Source organism: Equus quagga, chromosome 4 (genome assembly GCF_021613505.1).
Source record: "Equus quagga isolate Etosha38 chromosome 4, UCLA_HA_Equagga_1.0, whole genome shotgun sequence".
NCBI lineage: Eukaryota > Metazoa > Chordata > Mammalia > Perissodactyla > Equidae > Equus > Equus quagga.
In genome coordinates this window covers 102,623,932-102,648,111 of record NC_060270.1, presented here as the reverse complement: position 1 = coordinate 102,648,111, position 24,180 = coordinate 102,623,932, and the positions used below count along the sequence as shown (strand labels likewise).

At 34.2% G+C, this 24,180-nt stretch overlaps 1 protein-coding gene across 1 annotated transcript in view; it reads right to left on the bottom strand.

The window, feature by feature from the left end:
- The window catches only part of SLC4A10 (solute carrier family 4 member 10), a 197,261-nt gene that overhangs the window by 23,375 nt on the left and 149,706 nt on the right, over positions 1–24,180 (bottom strand). Inside the window, exons 16-20 of the mRNA XM_046658900.1 lie at positions 16,973–17,078; positions 11,664–11,825; positions 10,092–10,205; positions 8,866–9,027; positions 1,172–1,423 (exon numbers count right to left, since the gene is read on the bottom strand). Coding sequence (XP_046514856.1) covers positions 1,172–1,423; positions 8,866–9,027; positions 10,092–10,205; positions 11,664–11,825; positions 16,973–17,078 — 796 coding nt within the window. The remainder of the gene's footprint in view (positions 1–1,171; positions 1,424–8,865; positions 9,028–10,091; positions 10,206–11,663; positions 11,826–16,972; positions 17,079–24,180) is intronic.

Sequence of the window (24,180 nt, the reverse complement as noted above, 5' to 3'; positions counted from 1 at the left end):
TTGCACTTACCAAAGAAAAACACAGAAAAATAAATAAATATTTTAGAGGCAGTGTAGGGCAGAGCCAGAAGATATGAATTCAAATCCCAGCTTTAGCACTCTTTAACTGTCTAACCTTAGGTAAATAACTTAATCTCTCTGTGCCTTAGTTTCTCAATATCTTAAAAGGGATGATAATAATAGGGTTGTTATGGGTATTTAACAGGTCAAGACCTATAAAAATGCACATGATACATAATAAACAATAATTATTAACTATCATTATTACTTTAGCAAAATTTGAATTTTATTTCACCATGGTAAGATATTTTGATTAAAGAGGAAGAATGGAGTTAACATTTAGATGTTGTCCCTACATTATACCAGATATTTGTAGACATGTGGATTGTTCAATTTTTCTCTTTTTATTGGAATAGCACAGCATCATTCTATCACTGTACTTACTTATATAACATAGAAATTAATTCTTGCAAATGTACTCGCATAAATGATTAAATACAAGTAAACTTGTGTAAATGATTAATAATTCAATTGGAATTTTCAAATTATAGACAACTAAAATGAGATGTAATTTAAAATACAAATGACACACTTTGGAAATATCTGCCAAAGTTATATGAGAAATAATTACTCTTTAATGCTCTTCAAAATGGATTCAATTGTTTTAAATGTGAAAAAAAGTATATACAATGATGATGTCCATGTAGCAGTTTTGTGGAACATTTAAAATACGAAGTTGTGTACGTAGCTATGACTATAAAGTCGCTCATCTCTGCACCTCTATCTTATACTAGGTAATGTTAATTGCAAATATATCTGTCCACTGATAAGAAAATAGAAACTTTATTTTGTGTAGGTCTGCAGTAAATTCATGTCATGAGTCAGTGTGACATTTTTTCCATAACTAGATCACCATTTCAAAATTACAATAATAATTTACACATGAAATTTTCCTCTGCCAGACTAAAATTTTTATGTATTTAAAGATTCTAAAATATAGCACATAATTTCCCCTGTTAAGAAGTTATATAAACATGGTAAGGAAATTCATCACTTTCATCACATGCCACACAGTATTTGCAAATTGATGGCTTAGATTCAAATAAAATTTCTTAAACAATAATAAATATATTCTGCCTTCTCTCAAATGTATAAAGGCAGATTTCATTACCTTCAGGATACTGGTCATAAAGACTGATGAACCCATAAGAATAAAAATCATAAGCCCAGTAACCCTTTGCTCCCGAATGCCAAGAAATTTGGGTTGTTCTCCTGGAGCTGAACATTCTGATTCCAGTTTTAGGCTGTTGACATGAGTGATGGAGAGGACAGTGGCAGCCACAAACCACGGCAGGCCCATGATGGAGCACACACCAAGCATGACAGCCACCATTAATAGATCCAGATGGTACCCACAACCTTTCTGTTGAAAGAAAGAAAAGAGGATTCTCACAGGAATTTAGCATAGAGACAAATGTCACCACCATTATGGAACAGTAAGAATAGAAAAGAGATACTCTCTTGAGTTTTATATAACTGACTCTAAAATGCAAAATAAATTAAAGATAAAAAGGTAACAGTCTCAAAATGCATAATCTACTTAAAGAAATTTGCAGTTGTTCCTATTGCAATTATGATTATAGTGACTTCTACATACTTTAACAGGTTTAGTGTATTTCTGGGTTAATATTACATTAGTTCCCATTCTATTTCTCTTGCTTAAGTAAAGTGATTATCAAACACACTCATTTCCCTTAGTTTCCTTAAACGGGCAAGTTAATTCACAATTTATATGTCTATTTATTCATTATTAATTCATTCAAAAAATTATTAAGCACCAACCATATACCAGGCATCAGGCTGAGAAAACAGAGTAAGGACTATGTCAACAACAGAGCTAAGCATGACCTAATTGTGAACAGAAGCCACTTCCTGACAATATCTAATAAGCCCTTCACATCAGACCTCCTAAAGATAAACTCTTTTCTTAAACACTCAACTTCCAATTACCTCCTTTTAGCTCAATGGGTGACTTTTATTGGGAAAAATAATATCATGGAACCTAAGCTTCCTTATATATACTCATTTTGATCCTAATATAGTACTATCACATTCTCATTTGCTTTAGTTTCCACACTAGAAAAATTGAGCATCTCCCTAAAATGATATTTCTTGTGTTTTCTAGCTCTCTGTGATCCTGCTCCACCATCACTGATCTCCAGGTGTTGCAAACTTCAGTGCTTTCCAGGCCCAAGCAGGAAATGTAATGAGGAAACACAGGTGCAAGGGGCATGTGGCGATGTGGGGAACCGGAGATGCTCTCTTGGAGAAGGTGACTGGATAAGGCGTCTCTGAGGAGAGAGATGGAAGACGGGGAAGAGTAGTGTTACCCTTTCCCTCATCTCCTGTAGGGAATGGACAGTTTAACTCCTCAGAGGGAGCAAAAGACATGGCTACTCTTAATTCCAACTCTTAATGACTACTTCATGAGAAGTAGTATAATAAAGTGATTAAGGGTTTACGTTCTAGAGACAGGTGGCTTCGGATAAAATGCTGGCTGAACCAATGATCTTGGGCAAATTATCTAACCTATTGTGCCTCTATTTCCCTAATTGAAAAATGGTGATGATGATAACAGGAGGCACCTTGCTGGATTGTTGTGAGAATTAAATTATGTAATTTTGCAAATCATTTAGAACAATATCTGGTACATAGTTAGCACCCAGTAAATGTTAGGGACTATTATATTGTACTAGTCGAACAATATATTTTTCTTTTGTACTTATTTGTTTCAAGGCTCATAAATAAACGTATGTTTCTTAAAGGCAGGTAATTTATCACATAATTTCTCAGTATTCCCCATAGTTTTTAGCACAATCATTGGCACAAATAAGCAATCAATAAGTTATAGACTGACTTTTTAAAAAGGAAATATGCATGATTGAAATATCTTTTAGAATCAAATTTAATAATTATAATTTTAAAACAAATATAACTGTTAAGTTTGTTATTATGAAGATGAGCAGAAACAACCAATTCTTCTAGAAGAATAATTTTGGCTTGGTTTTTTTTTTTTGAGGAAGATTAGCCCTGAGCTAACATCTGTGCCCATCTTCCTCTACTTTATATGTGGGATGCCTGCCACAGCATGGTTTGACAAGCTGCGTGTAGGTCTGCACCCAGGACCCGAACCAGGGAACCCTGGGCCACCGAAGCAGAAAGTGCAAACTTAACTGCTGTGCCACCGGGCCGGCCCCTAATTTTGGCTTTCTAACAGGCAGTTTTACCAAACTGCAAGCAGTTTCTCGTTAATATGAAAGCTCATATAGCCTGGACTGTGAAACATGCTGAGTATTTGTGGCACATTTGTCATGGTAGTGTTTTATTTCTACTATTTTGTTTTGTTAATTGTTTTATTCAGAAAAACAGTCATAAAGTCGGTTGTACTTCCTTTCCTTTCTTCTTATCCCTGTCAAATTATAGAAGTTCAGAAGATGACATTGAGGGGAAAATGGGATCTATCCATGTAAGGGCCTTTTCCTCCTGTGTTGTCACCAATTCTGTGATGCTCTTCCTTGGGTCAGCTTAGCTGGGGCAATGCTACAGCTCACCAAAATGCCTAAACTCAATTTCCCTCATGACTATGACTTTGGGAACTTTTCTCTGCAAGTAACTCAGGAGAGATTTTCATCACCAAGAGCTGGAGAGTGGGAAGAGAAACACCCTGGTGTCAGCCTAATCAAAAAGGTGTAGGAAGAACCTTCACCAGGGCCAGACTATGGTGCCCTGGTCCTTTTCCAGAACATTTTGGAAGATAGAGTTACATAGAATAGAATGGAACTCAAATTTTGATCCCTTTAAAGGACAACATCCTAACCAGTTAGAGGAGTGTTTTGTCTCAGGCACTCTGGAGTGAGAAGGATCTAGAACCATAAAGGACCTAACCACTCAAGCCCCTGCCTCTGAAGGAGGACAGTGTGAATGGTGCCCCCTGAGCTGATTTGCAAAGTTACAGTACTGCTAAGAGAGAATGGAAGATGGAAGAGGTGCCAGTGGGCATGAGATAAACATCAGAGGAAGTCAGAGGATGGGGGGCCTTGAGCTTTGGGCTTGTGCTTTTAGCACACCCTGGACTTTCCCAGGGTCCACGTTCACTATGGCTTAATAATGGGAAGGGAGTCCTCATGATAGGGATTTCCTATAGCTCTTATTTAGGGTTTTAAAAATGCAATACAAATGTAAACAGTAGGAAGCAAACAAAATAATGCTTTCAGAGGGGAATAATTTTCTTTTTAAATTGAGAAAGCCAGCTTTGTAAAGTACAAGTACATAATAAAAACAAAAATACAATTCTCCCCTGATTATGTTGTACAACAATGGGACCATCTTAGTTTAATGTGAATCAAAGGAAATAAAGCGGTTCTGGCACTTCTACTAATTAATCACCATCCTTCTTCTTGCCTTTCATTTAAAATGTCTTTAAAAACTTGGTCTTTGTACCCAAATTATTAGCTGATAGGCATGCCAGCCAAAGGGAAGTATCCCTTTGTCAGAGAGAGAACTCTTCACCTTCTAACATATTTCTGTAGATTTTTTCTGAAATAAAGACAGAACCAGAGCTTTTATTCTCACATTCATCCATGAATCACGGAAAATGGACATATGGGAGGAAAAGGGAGCATAGCAACAGGTGATGCTACACCAGACCCCACTAAAACCAACATGCAGCAAGACAAGAGGCCAGCCAAGAGGACCATCTGATACCCAGATGCCACTGCTGAAAAAATTCATTTCAAAGCTTGGCAGCAATTTCCTGCATCTGTCAAGTTAACCACATAAAAGACTATAGATTGACATGAAGAACCAGGCTGACAAAGAGGGCAAAAAAGAACATATCAAATGCCATAATCATCAAGAGAATGCGGTGCCAAATGAATGTTGCAAATGCATTCATTTACTCAAGTGATCTGGGATTGTATTGCTGTTTATTAAAAATGATGTCAAAAGAAGCCTGAACTGTCTACAGAAACATGTAGAAAAGCCCACAGTTGTATCTTAACAGAAACTTTCTTTTCTGTAAGATAATATTTCTCTTTCTTTCCACTTTTAGAGAATGTACTTAAAAAAAAAGCTGAGATATTTTTAATGCTTTTCAAAGGGATTCAGTTAATCCAGACCCGTCTACTTCTCTAGGGAAGAAACAAACAAACAAAAAATCCTAGAGAGTATGGATTTATATATATATATATCTATACATAATATATATGATCATTTGCATTCTCAAATTTTTACATTTGCAGTAGGCTCTTGAGCAACCCGAAGGATCAAGAAGTGCAATGAGTTGGGATTTTGCTAATTTTGAGCTTCTTCATTCTGCAGAAGGAGTGGGTCATTTAGCCAATGAGTTGGGCCTCGCCTCTACAGCTCAATACAACTTTGCTGTGTATATAATAACACTCAAAAAAATGATGAAAACATTTTCAATGGCATGAAAAACATCCTCTAAAAGGAAACCAACTACTAGTTTGGGTAATGGAGGTGAAGAAAGAGTGACAAGATCTAAAATATAAGTTTGGGAGATAAAGAATGAAATAATGAATTCCAAGGTGACCTGGCTACATGATGCAGACATAGACCCACGATGTGGAGTCTGCAAGGTACTTGACAGAGAAACTAGAAAACACGATTCATTAAACTATTTCAGGGAATGTGCCAACCAAGGCAAAAATGGGTTCTCAGGTGAGAAAAGAAAATTAGTAAAAGCTGAAAATGTGGTTAACTTGTGGTCTGGGGATATATTCAAGAAACATGAGTCTTTTCGTGACAATGTGGTTCAAGTCAAAGTCAGGAGACTGTGCAAACATTTCAGTGAAGCAACAGGCGTGGAGAGCAGCTATGGAAAAAACTGTTACTCTGAGTAAAGCATGTTCTGAGAAGGTGATTTTTTGTTGTTAACAGGAAAATCAGCAGCAGCAGACCACACTATACTGAAGCTTATAGAAGACAAGAGTTATAGCCAAAAAAAACGTGTTCGGTGTAGATAAAATATATCTTCACTGGAAGGAACTTGCTTTGCAAATATCCCTATTTAAAGAGGAGGACGGAGTGTTCAGACACAGCGGCCAAGAAAAGACCAGCTCTTCTCCTTGTGGCAATATAACAGAGTTTATGATTAAGCCAGATTTGCTCTATTGTCTACTGAATGCAGGCTATTAAGGGGTAAATTATGGATCTTTTGATTACACAGTCATTTATTTGTACAATAAAAAGGTAATGTACAAATAATGTAATAAATTTTGGTAACACAGCCTCAGCTTCATTTCAATGACAAAAATATTTAATGCTTTAGTTCTGCATTTAATTCTATAAATGCAAGTGCTTGAAAGGACCACTTAAAGAATGCTTTATTATATTTTAGCTATTCTACATGATATGTAAAGGGGGAAATACAGTATATTTGTTGCTTTGGAGCTTTAGAAAGGCTGTGAATGTCAAGGGCCTACCATAGGCTCATGAAGAACAAGCAGCAAGTGCTATGTGACTTCAAAGGTTAAGAGACTTGGAAAGAGCAAGGATACAGAACAGCCAAAAAGGTAACATCACCCTCAGCCAATCTTCTCTTACTTCCACGTTTTGTTTTAATATGATTTCATTAATACTTAGAAAACAATACTGCCTGTACCAGTTTAGCTGATAACCTTTACAAAGGATAATTTTTTAGGGAAATCAGTGGGATTTCTGCCTAACTATAAAGGCTAACAAAAAATCCAAAAACCTTCCTTTGAACAGGAAACAATGATAATACAGCTTACTTTCTTCCTAGAACAGGAGTCTCAGCTCACTTTAAAACGTGTCATACAATGAAATATACATACAGCCACTAAAAATTATAATACAGACTTACATTGTTGACATGGGATGATTACCATGATGATGCTCTTACATGAAAAAAAAATACAAGCAACATATGTAGTACGAAGAGATATATTTGGGTATATATCAAAATGTTAACAATGTTATCTCTAGGTAATAAAATTATAGTGTTTTTCACTTTCACCTTTAAACTTTTTATATTGTCTAATTTTTTAAACCAAAATTATATATTGCTTTATAATGAGAAAAATAGAGGTGTTTTCAGTTTTAAAAAATCAACTAATGTCTAGGAATAATGTTTTCCTACTGCTACGGGAGTGGCATACTAACAATATTCAACATAAAATACTTGCACTTGTTTTATCAACTACGTAACTTTAATAATTAAATTGTGGTGGTATTTGTTTGTGCAGAAGACTGATACCTTAAAAGCAAATAACATTTTAAAATACTTGATATTAAGTAAGTAAGCTATAAAACTCGGAAATCTGAATTCCTTGTTTGAGGTCTTTAAATGATTTAGTTTCCAACACTGAATGGTGTAGTTCAGCGGTGTTTGGGAGCCAGCTCATATAGGCTTATGAGAGCCAATTGTTTAATTTTCAAAAATTTTTCCTGCCAAGTATGTCACATTGGTAGCTTGAAATGGGTCACAGTGGGAGTATTCATATCACGAAAATCGGCAAACATTACAAATCAGGGTCTCTCTCTTTTTTACACACGGAGAACTGATTGCTAAACATTTACCATCACATCACTGACCTAGTTCCAAAGACTTTATAAAATATTTTTGTAAAATATATCTTTAATAATTAAAATTTTTATTTGACAAAAACAACACGTGAATTGAATGAACTCCCTATAAAAAAAGTTTTGAGCACTCTTAAGTTACTTTCTACAAAGAGAATGAAGAATGCTCTTTGTTTTAAGACAGACACACAATCTCTCCAATATATACACAAAATTCCTTTTTATTAAGATTTATTACAAATAATTGTTCTTTCTTACGTTTACGTCATTAGTATTTTCCATCAAACAGTGCAATCAGAGATTTTTTAAAATCTTTCTAACAAACATACTTTATAAAATCCTATAAAGCATGATTTCTGTTGCTTTGATGATGAATCTTCTCCTAGACGTTAAAGAGTAGGTGAAGATAGCTGGCAATTACCCCGTAATACCAGAACAAAACAAGATTGTTCATGTTCTGTTTTTACAGGGTTGATTCAGATTATTTTTAACCATTCAATGGTTTTGTTGCTTTTATTTAACATATTCCAGTAAGTGACAGTGCTCACACTACATATTTAAGACAAACTGCATACCTGTGAACAACTCTGATTATTCACAGTCGCAAAACGGCAGGGTCAGAATATAATAAATAAGATATATCCATATTTATCCTCTTTGTTAAAAACAAAAAAAGAAGTCATTGAAATCTCCAATAAAACTCAACAAAGATGTCACTTACAAACTATAATATTTATGTCTGGGTTTTGTTGTCATATGCATTATAGACAGAAGAATCACTAAAGAAAATGAGAAATGTCTGAAGACGTAATTTGTTTCAGTAATGAAGGTAATCTAATGGACATAGGGTCAAATAGGGAAACAGAGGAATCCCAGATGTAAGACAAATTGGTGAACCTGCACTTCACCAGAATAGACTGTTATTTCATTAAAATACATTAAACATGGTAAAGAAAGTTAGAACTTTGGCAATGTTTTTTATTTTAAGTCCTGGAGGTAAAGTTTCAGAGTTTAGAGCTCAGCCAAGTGCTATAAATTAATTAATAAAAATTAATTAATTAATTTTAAGCTCATGATAGGAGAAAGTGTCATGAATATATACAATAAAAATTATGAACCTGAAAACATTATCTTAATATTTCACTGTACAAAAGACTACAGAATACAGGCAAAGCATAATGAATGTCGATTGATGCCAGTTAATTCATAATGATTTACATTAAAATGAATATTAAAATATACCTTTAGCTTATGCTCTTTTCTGTTGATGATGACAGCTGTAATCTGTTGGTCCATAAAAATCAGAATAGTACAAAGCAAAGCTGGAATAATAGCAGCTATCACTGTCCACCACGGATTTGGACCTAAAGGTGTTACAAACCAGCCACGATCATCTCTGGTGGGCTGTGAAAAATAAAAGAATGTATATAGTTATTTACTGGATTAATGAACAGCTAATCAAATTAAGTCGTCGAGATGCTACCAGGAAAGCTCTAATTATAAACTGATATGCTGAGTGAGCCATAATTAATAAAAATAATAACATTTGCAAAGCATTTATAAGGTATCAGGCACTATTCTAAATGCTTTAAATATTTTAACCCATTTTTTCTTTACAACACTCTAAAGAAAATACAGATAAGGAAACTGAGGCATAGAGAGGTCCAGTAAATTGCCCAACGTCCCAAAGCTAGTAAGTGGTGGAGATAGGACTCAAACTCTGACAAACTGGCTCAAAAATCTATGTTCTTACTCAATGCTTATATTAAACAAAATAATGTTAATATTTACGATTTACAGTTGGCAAATTTATTTACATTTACAAAAAGCACATCGATAATGCGTAACTCTTATTTTAGATGTGTGCATGGGCCATTATGTGAAAACATCAAAAAAGTCACTTGGTCACATTAGGGGCTCAGGGAAGGATTCTAAACATGGCTGGTGCCTGAGATGAGCCCCAAAAGAATGCATGTTGACAACAACTCTTTGAGGAAATCCCCAGCCCTGTCTGCCAGAAGAGAAAACTCAAATTCAAGAGGTTAAGTAACTGGCCTAAGGTGACATACTCAGTTAGTAACATGGTCAGAATTCTATTCCAGACCTACTTTTATCTGTTTTCCAAGTCCTATCCACTGTACACTTCTGCATCAAGATAATATATTTCCCTTATTTTCAAAATGCCTCCTCATCCTTTAGGAGTGTTGTATGTAGATATTCCAAGCGGAATAATTGATAGAAATTTTTTAAGCGGCTTCTAGGTTTCTGTTTCTGTGATTCTTCTTACGGATTTTTAATGTTAGACCAAAACTTTAGTCATGCTGTGGGATTTTGATTTACTGCTTTTTAAATCTATATTGTTTATATTTTCATGAAAATCCCAAGTCTTAGGGTTACAGCCATTATCTAAATGAAGATTAGACCTACAGAGATGGAGAAATAGATAGTAAATGCTATGATAACTTCACCTTGAAAACACTTGGTACTTGTAATTTTGGAGATGGGATCCCAATGGCATAGTCGATTAAAACCATACACAGAATTGTAAGAAAGACAGCAAAGTCACTCACTATGGATCGAACCTAAAAATAATGAAAACGCTTGTCACTTGAAGGAACTATAAATAGTGAGGAGTACTCAGGAACATAATCTAGAGTCACACTGTATAAACACTTTATGACATAATATCATAATATTACACTTTATGCATACATTTATAATATTACCATTAGCTCTGTCAGAACCTGAATGGATATTTATGTATCTCTGTCATTAAGATGAATACACACTCAACCTTTCCAGAATGAGGCATTATGGAATAGTTACAATGGTGATTGTGCTGTTTTTAGCATTTATTTAAAATCTAAGTTTATTATGAATCCAAGTGTGTGAATGTTTAGCACACAGAATAAAGTTTCATGGCCAGAATTTGCCTGAATTTGAGGACTTTTTCTCACACAGGTAACACTTTAATATGATAAGCCTGAAGAACCATAAAATAAAATTATCTACTTTTATTGAAGAAGCATAATATTTTAGTTTATCTGGGATATAAGTATGGCAGCAGCGAATGTGCACAAGAGAGTGGGCAAATTTAGAAGTCATTCTATGTAACCAGTTTTTAAAGCCATTTCTCACTTATAAAGCCATCTTTGAGCAAAAATCCTTATATAATTATCAAGATCCGGCTTCTACCAGGTTACCTTTATGATACACATGCAAACACCCAAAAGGCGGATTACTGTTTCAACTTACAAAAAAATAATTTTGTATTACTCAGATTAAGCTTTCGGGGGAAAGAAGGAATCTTCCACCTTAGGGAAGGAAGAGGTGACAAAAACAGAAGTTTTCTCTAGAAGAAACAGTTCTTAAAACATTTTCCCAGAGAGCAATTTTGATCATAATCTTTAGCTCATCCCTGAAAAGCTTGTTTTCTTGTTTCTTTCTTTTTTTTTTTTTTTGGCTGAGTCAGACATTATAGGTGTCACTTTGCAGTGTTAAATATTGAACTAAGCTATTTCTCTGTTTACTTTCCTTTCCAAATATGCAGATGCAAACGTGGTGGGTTAGGGGGAGGGACTGACACTTTAAAAACGAAAAAGAGAATAGTGTTCCAATGAGTCTTGCAGGGGCTTTCCCAATTAGAGAATGTAACAGAGGCTCCTATGAGGTATCCGTCAGGCTGGAATAGTTCCCACTGTTCACTGGGCAAGAAAGTGACAGTCAGTAATGCAGCGTGTGCTTTTGATTTCCAGAAGCATAAGTGGGAAAGTGAAAGTTTACCCTTGGGATTTGAAGTTAGGAGAAAAGCCTAGAGAGCATGTGTACTGCTACTAGCACCTGTATCATGAAATAAATGCTTTCTCTTCACTTCTCTCCCTGCATCCCACTCCTAAAATGACAGCCCACTCACACAAAAGTCTTTTAGTGGCTCCTTTTATAATAGCAATTGCCCTTTCTTTTGTCCTAAAACACATATGACCCCATAACATGCTTTATGTTGGTGTACGTTTTGATCAGGAGAATTGTAGTCTAACTACCTTGGTAGGAAAATAGCGGCTGGTCTTGAACTGCTTCAGGGTGGCTGACAGAGTAACTGTGGAAAAGAACAGGATCACTGACCAAAACAGAACATCTGGAACATATGGGTGATCGTGGCCGCAGGCTCGTCCAACATATTCTCCATGCAATGATTTGCATTCCTGCCAGAGGAAATAAAACAAATGAACACATTTCTTCCAGAAAACTAACATCTCAAGATCCAATTGCAGTTGAGATGCTGAAGTTTTTCATCTACGGCTCCCACAATGATTTAATAGACAGCACAGCATGTTTTAGAATTCTATTTGGATAGGTAGTGAAAAATAGCAAAGATTTATATTATGTTAAATTTGAACATGAACCACTTCTAAAAATGTGCCTTTTTCAAATTAAATTTAAACCTATAAAACCGATTTACCAATCAACGTGCACCTAACCTAATGTCTACTAAGTTCCTAACACAGATTTATTGAAAACATGGCATACTTGATAAGTGAGTAGTTACTAGAGGCAGACACTACGCCAAACCATTTAAATTCATCTTAATTAATTTTCACCTTAACCCTATAAAATAGGTAGATGTTATTATTTCTATTTCATGTCTGCGGAAACTGAAGCATAGAGAAGAAATTTGTTATGGCTTCACCACTGCAGGGGGGGCAGGAAAAGTGTGACACAAACATGGTGCCTATAGTGGGACTATTGCATATTAAAGAAAAACAGTGATTTTGTAGAATTATCTAGTCCAAAAGCTACCAAGAAAGGTGAGAAAGGCAAGAAGGAAACTATGATATATTATTACTGGAATCAAATTCAGAGTCAAAGATGGGGCTCAAACTTAGATAACAGAACAAAAAAGAAAAAGTTACTACATGAGCAAGGCAAATTTACTATGACTTCTCCATGGACTTTTTTTCCTGGTATAGATTTTTATAAGCCCCGACGGATCATTTCCAATTACTGCCTTAGCCATGAGGTGGCAGCAAAGTCAAAAAAATTTCCTTTCTCCAAGAAAAACTGAGCCTTTTAAACATTAATATTTTGAAATAAAAAATTTTCTTTCAAACTTGTTTTGTTTTCTCTTATTTTATTTTAAAGATTAGATTACTAAAGTATTAATTTTTTGTTTCAAAACAGAGAAAAGAATGGTTTAAGCGAGACAGTGACCTCATTAGTAGTTGAGACACTTGGGACCTGAACAAAAATTGAATTGTGCCACAGTACGGGAAGATCTTAGAGAAAAATATAAACTGATGGATTGATCACCAACACAGAGTCTACCTCAGGTCCTGGAGTCCTTGTACAGCAGAAAATAAATACCTTCAAAAGATTCTAGAATAAATCACAGCTAGCTACATTGTTATCCAAAATCAACCGACCAACTAGTAAAATCTATTTGGGGCAGCTACCCCTACGGCTAGGATTCTTGAGAAATATTGTTAGTATACCTTAGAATTATCTAAAAGAATTCTGTCCCCTTTTCTAATCTAACTGCAAATACCTTCCTTGCTAGCTAAAGTTGAATTCCCATTATTTATGTTAACTAATAGAGAGCACAATAACTTAGATAACTGAAAAACCAAAGAAAAATCCCCCAGGCCTTAATTATAGCTTTAATTTTTCTTCTCTCAAAACTCTTCAAAAATAAAGTAGCAAAAATAAATCCTTGCATTTTTTAGTCCCTTCTCTTGCCCCTGTCCAGAGATGATAGCAAGGTAATTACTAAGCAAACCAACGGTTAAGCAGAATGGCAAAATACAAGGCGGATCTAGAAACTGCATTGTAAACACATTATCTACAGATCTGTGATCATCTTCACTCTTCTGTGCAGATATAAAAGTCTTCTAAATATTCCTGGTACATGGCTGGGTCTTATTCTCAATTCTTAAGAATATACATGTCGTTTAAAGGATTATTTAACTGTCTTATAATGTATAATAAATTGCCAATAGCTTGCCTAGTTACTGTAATTCAAAGCAAATCTGAAATAGATATTTATTTTTTTCCTCCTTCTTGGGGGATAGTATGTTATTAGAAAAATTGTGACCTACTAAATTCTATGTTTATTTTCTGATTTTTACTAACTGTACCTCTGACACACACACACACACACAGAACAAGTCCTGAGATTTAGAAATGAAAACCAAATCTAAATCCTGTTCTTATTTTGAGCCTAACATATGGTTTCACTTACAAAAATGAGAAAAATGCTTGTTGACAAACTCATTTCTATTAATTATTCTTCGAACGTGTTCTAAGTTTCAACAATTGTATAAGCTGGTAAAAATTAAGTTTGATAAAATAATATATTAAAGTCGGCATTAGTGTCTTGCCCCTTATATACATAGAAGTTAAATCTGCAATTCTGGCACTGAGACAATTCTTAACCAATCACTAGTTAATTGCTTGTGAATATTTTAAACCTTGCCTAGGAATTGCTTATAATGACTGATTTTGACATACTGCTTATATATATATGTGTATAAACCTAAGTATTCTAGCCTGATATAAAAGACTTGAATTAAATATTATTCACAATAGCCAAGATATGGAAATAACCTAAATGTCTGTGGATTAAGAAAATGTAGTATAAATATACAATGGAATATCATTCACCCTTAAAAAAGAAGGAAATCCTGTCCTTTGCAACAAAATGGATGAATCTGGAGGATATTATGTTAAGTGAAATAAGTCGGACACAGAAAGACAAATACCGCATGATTTCACTTATATGTGGAACCTAAAAATGTCAAACTCATAGAAGCAGAGAGTAGAATGATGGTTACCAAGAGCTGAGGGGAGAGGGGAAAATGAGGAAATATTGGTCAAAGGGTAGAAAGCTTCAGTTATGCGGAATGAATAAATTCTAAAGATCTAATATATAACATGGTAACTATGGTTAACAGTGCTATATTATATAGTTGAAATTTTCTGAGAATAGATCTTAATTGTTCTCATCCCAAAAAAGGTAACTATGTGAGGTAACAGGTATGTATTGTACACCATAACTTTACATAATTTTTATTTGTCAGTTACACCTCAATAAAGCTGAAAAACAAAATGAACCAAAACAAAATACTTGCATTAAATAGTAAATTTGTAATATGAGACAATTTTTCAAAACAATCATTAAATGTTTATTGAACACTCACTTTGCATATAGCAGTTTGGGAGAATCAAAGAAAGTTAAGTTCTTTGCACTCACTGAGTTAGCAAGGTATAAATTACAATTCATGAGATATGTAACAATTCAATAAAAAATTAGCAAATGAATAATATATAAAGTAAATATTATATCACTACTTTTATAAAACTGGTTATAATAGCCATTAGCATAGTGCTTTATTAATAAAATGCTTTTGGTGATACTGATAATTATGCTGAGAAAAAAACCAAGCACAGCAATTAAGACAAAAACAATATAATGGTCTTCACTGACTTAACAATTGTAACATTTTTTCATTATGTAGCATTCCCTTTGGTGATGAAGGCTATTTCTGGTCAAGATTAGCAATTATTCATTGCAAATACTGCTTTTAACTAACGAAAAACAAAATGAAAATTTCTGCCAGAATGTTAACACCAAGCACAGAACTTAAAAAAAAAAAAAAAAACAACCACAGTGGTAGATTTGCTTTGATTGCAAAATATTTTTCACTGTACTCAGCTTGACCCTAAAACTTCTAATGCCTAAAATTAACTCATGGTTAGCCAGATCAATTGTGCTGTGAGTCTTTTAGAAGGTATTTATTCAGGATTTGTTATTAGATAAAACGAATATTATATTTAACATTATTCAGAGATTATAAAACACATAGAGTAAATTATCATCTTAAATAATTTACAGGTGGGATTATTGGGTTTCTGTATTGAAGGGGACACCAAAACGAGGAACACAAGCAAGGGACTTGTTAGACTTAATATCCTTATTGTCCACAAAAGGGAAATATAGATGGAAGATACACTGCTGAATATATCAACCATGACCTCATGTCTAAATACTGAATAACTATCGAATTCTTTCTTGCTCAGCTCATCATTTCTTTTCTTGGTCAATTTAAATGGCTCTCTGAGAGGAAGTGGTGTGGTAAGATTATTTTTCTAGGGAAAAACAGATGGAACAGAATAAATGTTAACTATAACAGAAGAAAAGTAAACAAGAGTAAGTAAAAGCTTATTCTAAAGAAAAAAGGTAGTAAAATATAGGTCAAGGTAGAATTTTAAGTGGAGGGTAAATCATTTGATTTTGATTCTGAAAGAAAACATGTAAAGGGGAAAATTGAGAAAATAGGCAATAGGTCAAGTGCTCTTATAAGAATCATGTTTAGAGTATTATGATATTTGTACAGCAAAAAAGATTTCCACATTCCTCTAACTGTCTCACTTACTAACATGATATCTGTTCCACAAAATGAAACAGAATTCATATAGTTTTATGCAGATGGTTATAATAGGATTTGAGCTTATACAAGTAGGTAAAGTGGTAGAAACTCTGGAATGCCATGTCTGTAACTGGGAAGAATAGAAAAGAAACTAGGATGACTCATTTTAATATTTATTAAAAGCATAGTCTTTGAATTTTTCCAATTATGAGGTTTGATAGATGAAAAAAGAGGTACACAAACATAAGAGATTAAGAACTGAGAAATGCGGCTATGAGAGAAAAAAAATAAATCACAATACAGAAGAAAGCCAAAAAAGTTTTTAAAAGGTACAGGATTTAACCTTGATAGGTGAAAAATATATTGCCATCCCCTTTCTTAAGTGGGAGGTAAGAAAAAAAAAGGAAGTAAAAAAGCCTTTGTTGAGGGACATGCCAGAATTTTGTTGAGAGAAGTGACTTTTGTTCTTCCCAAAGACTTCAATATTTACACTAAAATATTAACAAACATCCCCTCCCCCTCAGCATGTTCTGAACAGCTGGAGCAGTGTTACAGAGTAAAGTAAAAGCGTTCTGGGTTCTTTACACAGAAGGTCGACTTAATTCTGCCATATGGTTTCATTTAGGTCAACACCACTCTTATTTAATGTGCTTTCAGTTAATCTAGTCATATAATACCATATATGTGTGCTTTTAGAGCACTCAGGCCTACTAAATATTAGAAAAACTTTATAATGAAAGAAAACCCCAGTGTACTGATGAATACCTGAAATGAATGAAATTAAAATTAAGACAAAACTATCACTTTTACAACAGTATGCCTTCAAAACAATTTACCATAGTGGCAATAATTCACTCAACATGTCAATAAAAGCCGTTATAGTAATAAGATTCAAGATATGACTTATTTTTCAATGTTTCACTTACTGACACAGTTAGATTCTCCCAAATTATGTCAGAGGCAGAAATATTGGACTTCCTCCATTCCTTCAATGTATCATTGCTAGGATTATGTGGTTCCACACAGTTACACCTGAAAAAGCAAAATAGTGCCTTTTGTGAAACAAGTATCTTTTTGTCAGTGTACTCAAAACAAATGTATAATGGATCCTTCTTCCCAGTCACAGCCTTCCTCCATCTGAGAGATAAGTATTTAGGTCAGCCTAAACTCAAAGACACAGTATTTCCAGAAAGCAGGATAGATATATTGCTAGGAATCTGGACCACTCTATAGGGTTTCTTCGAATGAGAGGTCATTCCCTCCCTTTCCCAGTCAGAGGAAATTTTTAAAAGCAAAGTTTAGAACACAGGGTTGTTGGGGCCTTTCAAACCAGGATGTCTTCTAGACCTTTCAATGACCATTTGCCCCTAAATTATAAGTCAAGAGGAAAACATGATAAAAATCCAAATCTATTATTATAATAATAATTATTATTATTATTTACTTTTATTAATATTGTACAAGCATATCAATTAAAATCAGCTATTTAATTCATATTCTTAAGATCATTTATAATTTTTCTATGTAATTCAAAATTAAAGCTAGATTGAAGAAAGAACCCTAGGTATCTCAGGATGTACTATTCTTTGTGATAAGTGATAGTCCTATTAAAACTCAAACAACCAATACTCAAAAGTTTTTTGATTACCTACTACATATAAGGTAACATGATGAATGCCGGGTTGGGGTAAGAGCAGAGAGAATAAAAAACAGTTGGGCATCGTGGTATTATTTATATAATATAAAACAGTTTTTAACTTCATGTTCTATATAATGAGAAGACGCAAGCAAAGATTGCCAACAAAATAATGGTCTTAAATATTAACTTCAATTTACAAATTTTGTGTTTCCAAAAATTTATTCATAAGACTAATATTTGCCCTTCAGAAAGCATTTTCTTATAGAAGCATTTTATATAAATGGTGGTTGGGTTACCAGATTAACCCACATATATTACATAACTTGAAAGTTAGTTAGACTGATGTTTTAGTGATATCAATTGAACTGTAGAACCTAACTATCGCTTCTAATATTGTTTCTATTGGAAAATATCTTATAGTTTCTACTTGGCAAATCCCTCTGCCTGAGCAACAGTCTCTCTTCTGTCTTCTACATCAGGAATTTAGTCTGTTCTTTTCCACCACTCATTCATTCTTCATTGAGTATTAAGTGTCTATTATTGCAGGGAACTCTACTTAACTTGGGCAATGCAGACAGGCATGGTACCTGCTCTCACTAAGGGAGGTTAGAGGATTCCCCAGCTGGGGTCACCTGAGGCTGGGCCTCTAAGAAAGCAGAGAGTTCCAGTGAGAAAGTTGGTGACAAGCATTTTAAAGGAATGGTATATGGAAGCATTAGCTACTCTGGGCAGCTGCAATGACCTCCATGATATCAGAAGGAGGAGTTACAGTAAAAGGGACACAAAGGCACTTGAAATGCAGTAATAGACATTCATTAATGCAACTTATTCAAGCTGCAGCTTCCTAAGTCTCAGGTTAGTTGTACATAGTGTCATAGAACACAGGCCTTTGTGTCAGAAAGCTCTGTCCTTCACTGGCTGGGTGGCCATGGACAAATTATTTAAGCACTCTAAATCTTGGTTTCCTCATAAGTAAAATGGGCATAAAAATGCTTACCTAGTAGAGCTATTTTGAAGAATAAGTAACATGATATATATGAAGTGCCTAACACATTTAGGCAGTTTTGAAATTGTGACTGCTATCATCATGATGATAATCACCAGCATTATCTTCTGGTTCATTTTTCAGTCCTTCACAAAATGCAATAAAACTGTTAGCTTTCACCTTGATACAACACAAAAACGTTAGGCTGTCTTTAATATGCTGACATTCTTTTCATTTTGCTTCCAATGCTTTAAAGAGAATTTAATTACAACCAGCATTAGAACAGTTTGCCACTATTACTAAAATCAAAAGAAACAAATTCCTATCTAATTTTGATCCTGGGTCATTAGATCACTGGGCAAATATATTAAAGATAATATATGCACATAAAGAGAATAACTTAGTTTTTAAAAAGTTTAAATTATTGAATAACAAATAACACTAAACTACTGAATTACTGAGTATTTTATAAAATTAAGTATCAGATTTGGTTTCTGGTTTAAGAAACAGGACTGAACAAATATGTTTATTTTCTCTCATTACCTAGAATTCATTAAGCAAAAAAAAAAATATATAAAAAGAAACATGAGAGAAACATCAGCAAAAGAGAGATGTAAATAAATGGAATATGAAAAGCATAAGAAAGCAGGATCTTTGAAAAAGCAGAACAGAGGAATAATCATGCAATAGCAATACTTTTACATTTAATCCTTATAATAGGTAGTATTATCCACATGAAAATATTGAGACACAAGTAACTTGACCAAGGTTACACAGCTAGAAAAATCAGAGTCAGAAGTTAAACCTAGGCAGTCCACTCCTAATAACTACCTAAAATATATATCTCCTTCCAACTGTAGTAAAAGAAGGACATAGTCTACCCAGTAGAATCCCAAAGAAGGTCTGGACTAAGAGAAGGGCTCACAGTCTACAAAGTAGAGTAAGAGGAGGAATTGAAAATATGGGAACTAATTGAGAGTCTGACTATAGAATAGTTGATTCCAGAAATCCTCCCCCCACTACTACATACACACATACTCCTTCTTCATAGAATGGCATTAGAATTTTCTCTCATTAATGCTATTAACATTATGAGGAAAAATTATTTTGAACCTAGAGTTCTATATTGAGCCAAACCATCAAATCAAATGTAAGGAAGAATTTAAAAAGTTAATTCTTGGTAGATTTCAGTTTTTCTTGCATGCATCCTTAATTAGAATGCAAATTGATGAATAAAAAGGAAGATGTGGGATGAAAAAAAGAGCGGTTCTAACCTAGGAAAGCAGTGAAAGAACTCTCAGAATGACAAATGTGTGGTAGAGCTCAAGAACAAATCAGGGAAGGAGTGACATCACAAGGTGGCAAAATAGAAAGCCCTAACCCTCATTCTCCCATAGAAACATCAATTTAACAAAAAATATACAGATCAAAATACTCTAATGAGAATCCCAGAATCCAGCTAAGATGTTCCAGTACCCTACATGAATGCAAAGCTGAGAACAGTCACGTTCAAGTGGGTAAGAAGAGCAATTTCATTTTAGCTGCATCAGCCCCTCCTCCAAGCTGGTACTCAGCTCAGCAGAGGTAAAGAACACCCTAGCTCATATTTTTTACACTGGTGAGAAAGAGAAGAGTATAGGCTGCATCTTACATTCCAGCTCTTCAGGGGACAGCCTGAAGGACTGGTTTCTGTCTTGTCTCATTCAGGGCACTGCTGCACCCATCATAGTTTGGATGCCTGGGTGCATTGAGAACAAAGAAGAAGGGTACAGTGGATTGCTGTGACTAAGATGGTTCAGTGCATTCAGGAGAAGATGAAGAACTTGAGGCTTCTCCCTCTGGAAGGAGTGAGAGGAGTGGAGCATGTGTCTGGTGTTCAAGCTTTGTGGAAGAGTGCCCAAGGAATTTGTATTTGTCTCACCTGATGCCACGTGCTGATGGGGAGCCAGCATACTGTGGATACCTGGTAGCCTCAGAACAAGTGACAGCAGAGCGCTTGCTATTGTAGAACCAGAGAACTAGCAGTGCCACAGACAGACACCAGAGGGAGCAAGAGATTGTGAACGTCTGGAAAAATAAACCAGCAACCCTCTCTAATTGAGAAATTACACACATAGACTCAGAGAAGTTGCATCCTCTTCCTCCCCCCAAGAAAAAGGTTACAAGGCCCCCAGAATCTCTAGTCAAGTGGCTTAGCAAGGGTCTTTGTCTGGACAAAGCCAGTCCACAAAGACTAGGAGAGGTGCCTGTTATTTCAAATGTACCAATCCCAACACAAAGTTATGAGACATATTAAGAAACAGGGAAACACGGCCCAAATAAAGGAACAAAATAAATCTCCAGAAATTTATCTTAAAGAAATGGAGGTATATGAATTACCTGACAAAGAATTAAAATAGCCCTTATAAAGATACTCTATGGCCTCAAGAAAACAGCACATGAACAAAATTAGAATATCAACAAAGAGATATAAACTATTAAAAAGAATCAAAAGAAAAAATTTTGAAAGTTGAAGAATACAATAATTGAACTGAAAAATTCACTAGAGGGTTCAATATCAGTCTCAATCAAGCAGAAGAAAGAATCAGTGAATTTGAAGACAAGTCATTTGAAATAATCCAATCGGACAATCCAAAAAGACAAAAAAGAAAAAATAATAATAAAGTGAAGAAAGCCTAAGGAACATATGGGATACCATTAAGAAGACCAATATATGCATCATGGTAGTCCCAGAAGAAGAAGAAAGAGAATAAAGGACAGAAAGTCTATTTAAAGAAATAGTGGCTAAAGACTTGCCAAATCTGGGGAAGGAAGTGGACATTTAGACTTAAGAAGCCCAACAAACTCCAACCATAATGAATCCAAAGAAATGCACACATGACACATCATAATCAAACTGTCAAAAATTAAACACAAAGAGAGAATTTTGAAAGCAGCAAGAGAAAACAACTCACCATGTCCAACAGAAACTCTATAAGACTATCAGTGGATTTTTCAGCAGGAATTTTGAAGGCCAGAAGAGAGTGGGGTGATATACGGGCATACCTTGGAGATATTGCAGGTATGGTTTCAGATCATCATAATAAAGTGAGTCACATGAACTTCTTGGTTTCCCAGTGCATAAAGAAGTTATGTTTACACTATACTGTAGTCTATTAAGTGTGTGATAGTACTGTGTCTAAAAAAGACAATGTTCATACCTTAATTAAAAAATACTTTATTGCTAAAAAGTGCTATCATCATCTGAACCTTCAGCAAGTTGTAATCTTTTTGCTGGTGGTGGGGGGAGTCTTAGAAAAATGCAATATCTGCAAAGTGTAATAAAGCAAAGCACAATAAAATGAGGTATGCCTGTAATCCAAGTGCTGAAAAAGAAAAACTGTTAATCAAAAATACTTTTCTGGCAAAACCATCCTTCAAAAAACAAAGGAGAAATAAAATCTTCCAAGATTTAAAAAAAAAACTGAGGAATTTCATCACCACTACACCTGTCTTACAAGAAATGCTAAAGGAAACCCTTCAAGTTGAAACAAAAGGATGCTGAACAAAAGTATATGAAAATATAAAGTTTGCTAGTAAATGTAAATATCTATACAAACACAGAATACTGTAATGGTGGTGCATAAATCACTTTTAATTCTGGTATAGAAGTTTAAGGACAAAAGTATTTTAAAAGTTATATAAAGTATGGTATACTAGTATAAGCTAGTATCTAAAAGTATAAAAAAAGATGTAATTTGTAACATCAATAACATAAAGTGTGTAAAGCAGAGAAAGTAAGAGTGAAGACTGTACGCAATTGAAGTTAAATTATCAGCTTAAAACAGATTGTTATAACTATAAGATGTTTTATGTAAACCCCATGGTAACCACAATGAAAATACCTGTAGAATATACACAAAAGAAAATAGGAAAGAAATCAAAGCACATCACCACACACACACAAAAGTCAACAAAACATAAAAGAAGAAAGAAAGAGAGGAAAAGTGGGACAAAAATGCTACAAAACAGACAGAAAACAATTAAAAAAATGACAACAGTAAGTCCTTCCCTATCAATAACTACTTAAATGTAAATGGATTCAACTCTCCAATCAAAAGACATAGAGTGGATGAAGGGATTAAAAAAGCATACTGTTTAGAAGAGACTGTAATTGAAGGACACAAATACGGTAAAAGTTAAAGGACAGAAAAAGACATTCAATGCAAATGGTAACCAAAAGAAAGCTGGGAGAGGAAGGGCTTAATTATATCAGACAAAATAGACTTTAAGTCAAAAACTGTCAAAAGAGACAAAGAAGGAAATTATATAATAAGAGGGTCAATACACAAGGAAGACATAACAATTAAAAATATATAAACACCTAACAGCATAGCAGCCAAATATATGAAGGAAACATCAACAGAATTGAAGGGAAAAATAAACAGTCCTACAATAATATTATAAGATTTCAATATCTCCCTTTAAATAATGGATAGAATTCAGACAGAAGGTAGATAAAGAAACAGGGGAATTGAACAACACTATAGACCAAATGAACCTAATAGCATATACAGAACATTTCACCTAACAGTAGTAGAATACACAGCTTTCTTAACCACACATGTTAGGTCACAAAACTAGTCTTAACAAAGTTAAGAAGACTGAAATCATACCAGGTATATTTTCCAATCACAACAGAATGAAATCAGAAGTCAATAATAGAAGGAACACTGGAATATTCACAAATATGTGGAAATTAACAACACACTCTTGAACAACCAATGGGTCAAAGAAGATATCAAAAAAGAAATTAGAAAATATCTTGAGGCAAATGAAAATGAAAATACAATATACTAAAACTTATGAGATGCAGCAAAAGCAGTACTGAGAAGGAAGTTTATAGCAACAAATGCCTACATTTAAGAAAAATGAAAAATCTCAAACAAACAACCTAATTCTAAACCAGAAGGAACTAGAAAAAGAAGAACAAACTAAGCCCAAAGTTAGCAGAAAGAAGGAAATAATAAACTTTAAAGTAGAAATAAATGAAATAGAGACTAGAAAAACAATACAAAAGATCGATGAAACTGAGTTGGTTTTTTGAAAAGATCAACAAAATTGACAAACTTTTAGCTAGACTAAGAAAAAAGAGAAGACTCAAAATTGGACATGAAAGAGGAGACTTTATAACTGATGCCACAGAAATTAAAAGGATTAGAAGAAATTACTATGAGCAATTATTCACCAACAAATTGGATAGCCTCGAGGAAATGGATAAGTTCCTAGAAACATGCAATCTACCAAGACCAAATCACGAAGAAACAGAAATTCTGAACAGACCTATATAACTAGTAAGGAGTTTGAATCAGTAATCAAAAATCTTCCAAAAAAGAAAAGCCCCTGACCAGATGGCTTCACTGGCGAAGTCCACCAAACATTTAAGAAAGAATTGATGCCAATCCTTCTCAAACTCTTCCACAAAATTGAAGATGCAGGAGCACTTCCAAATTCATTTTATGAGACCAGCA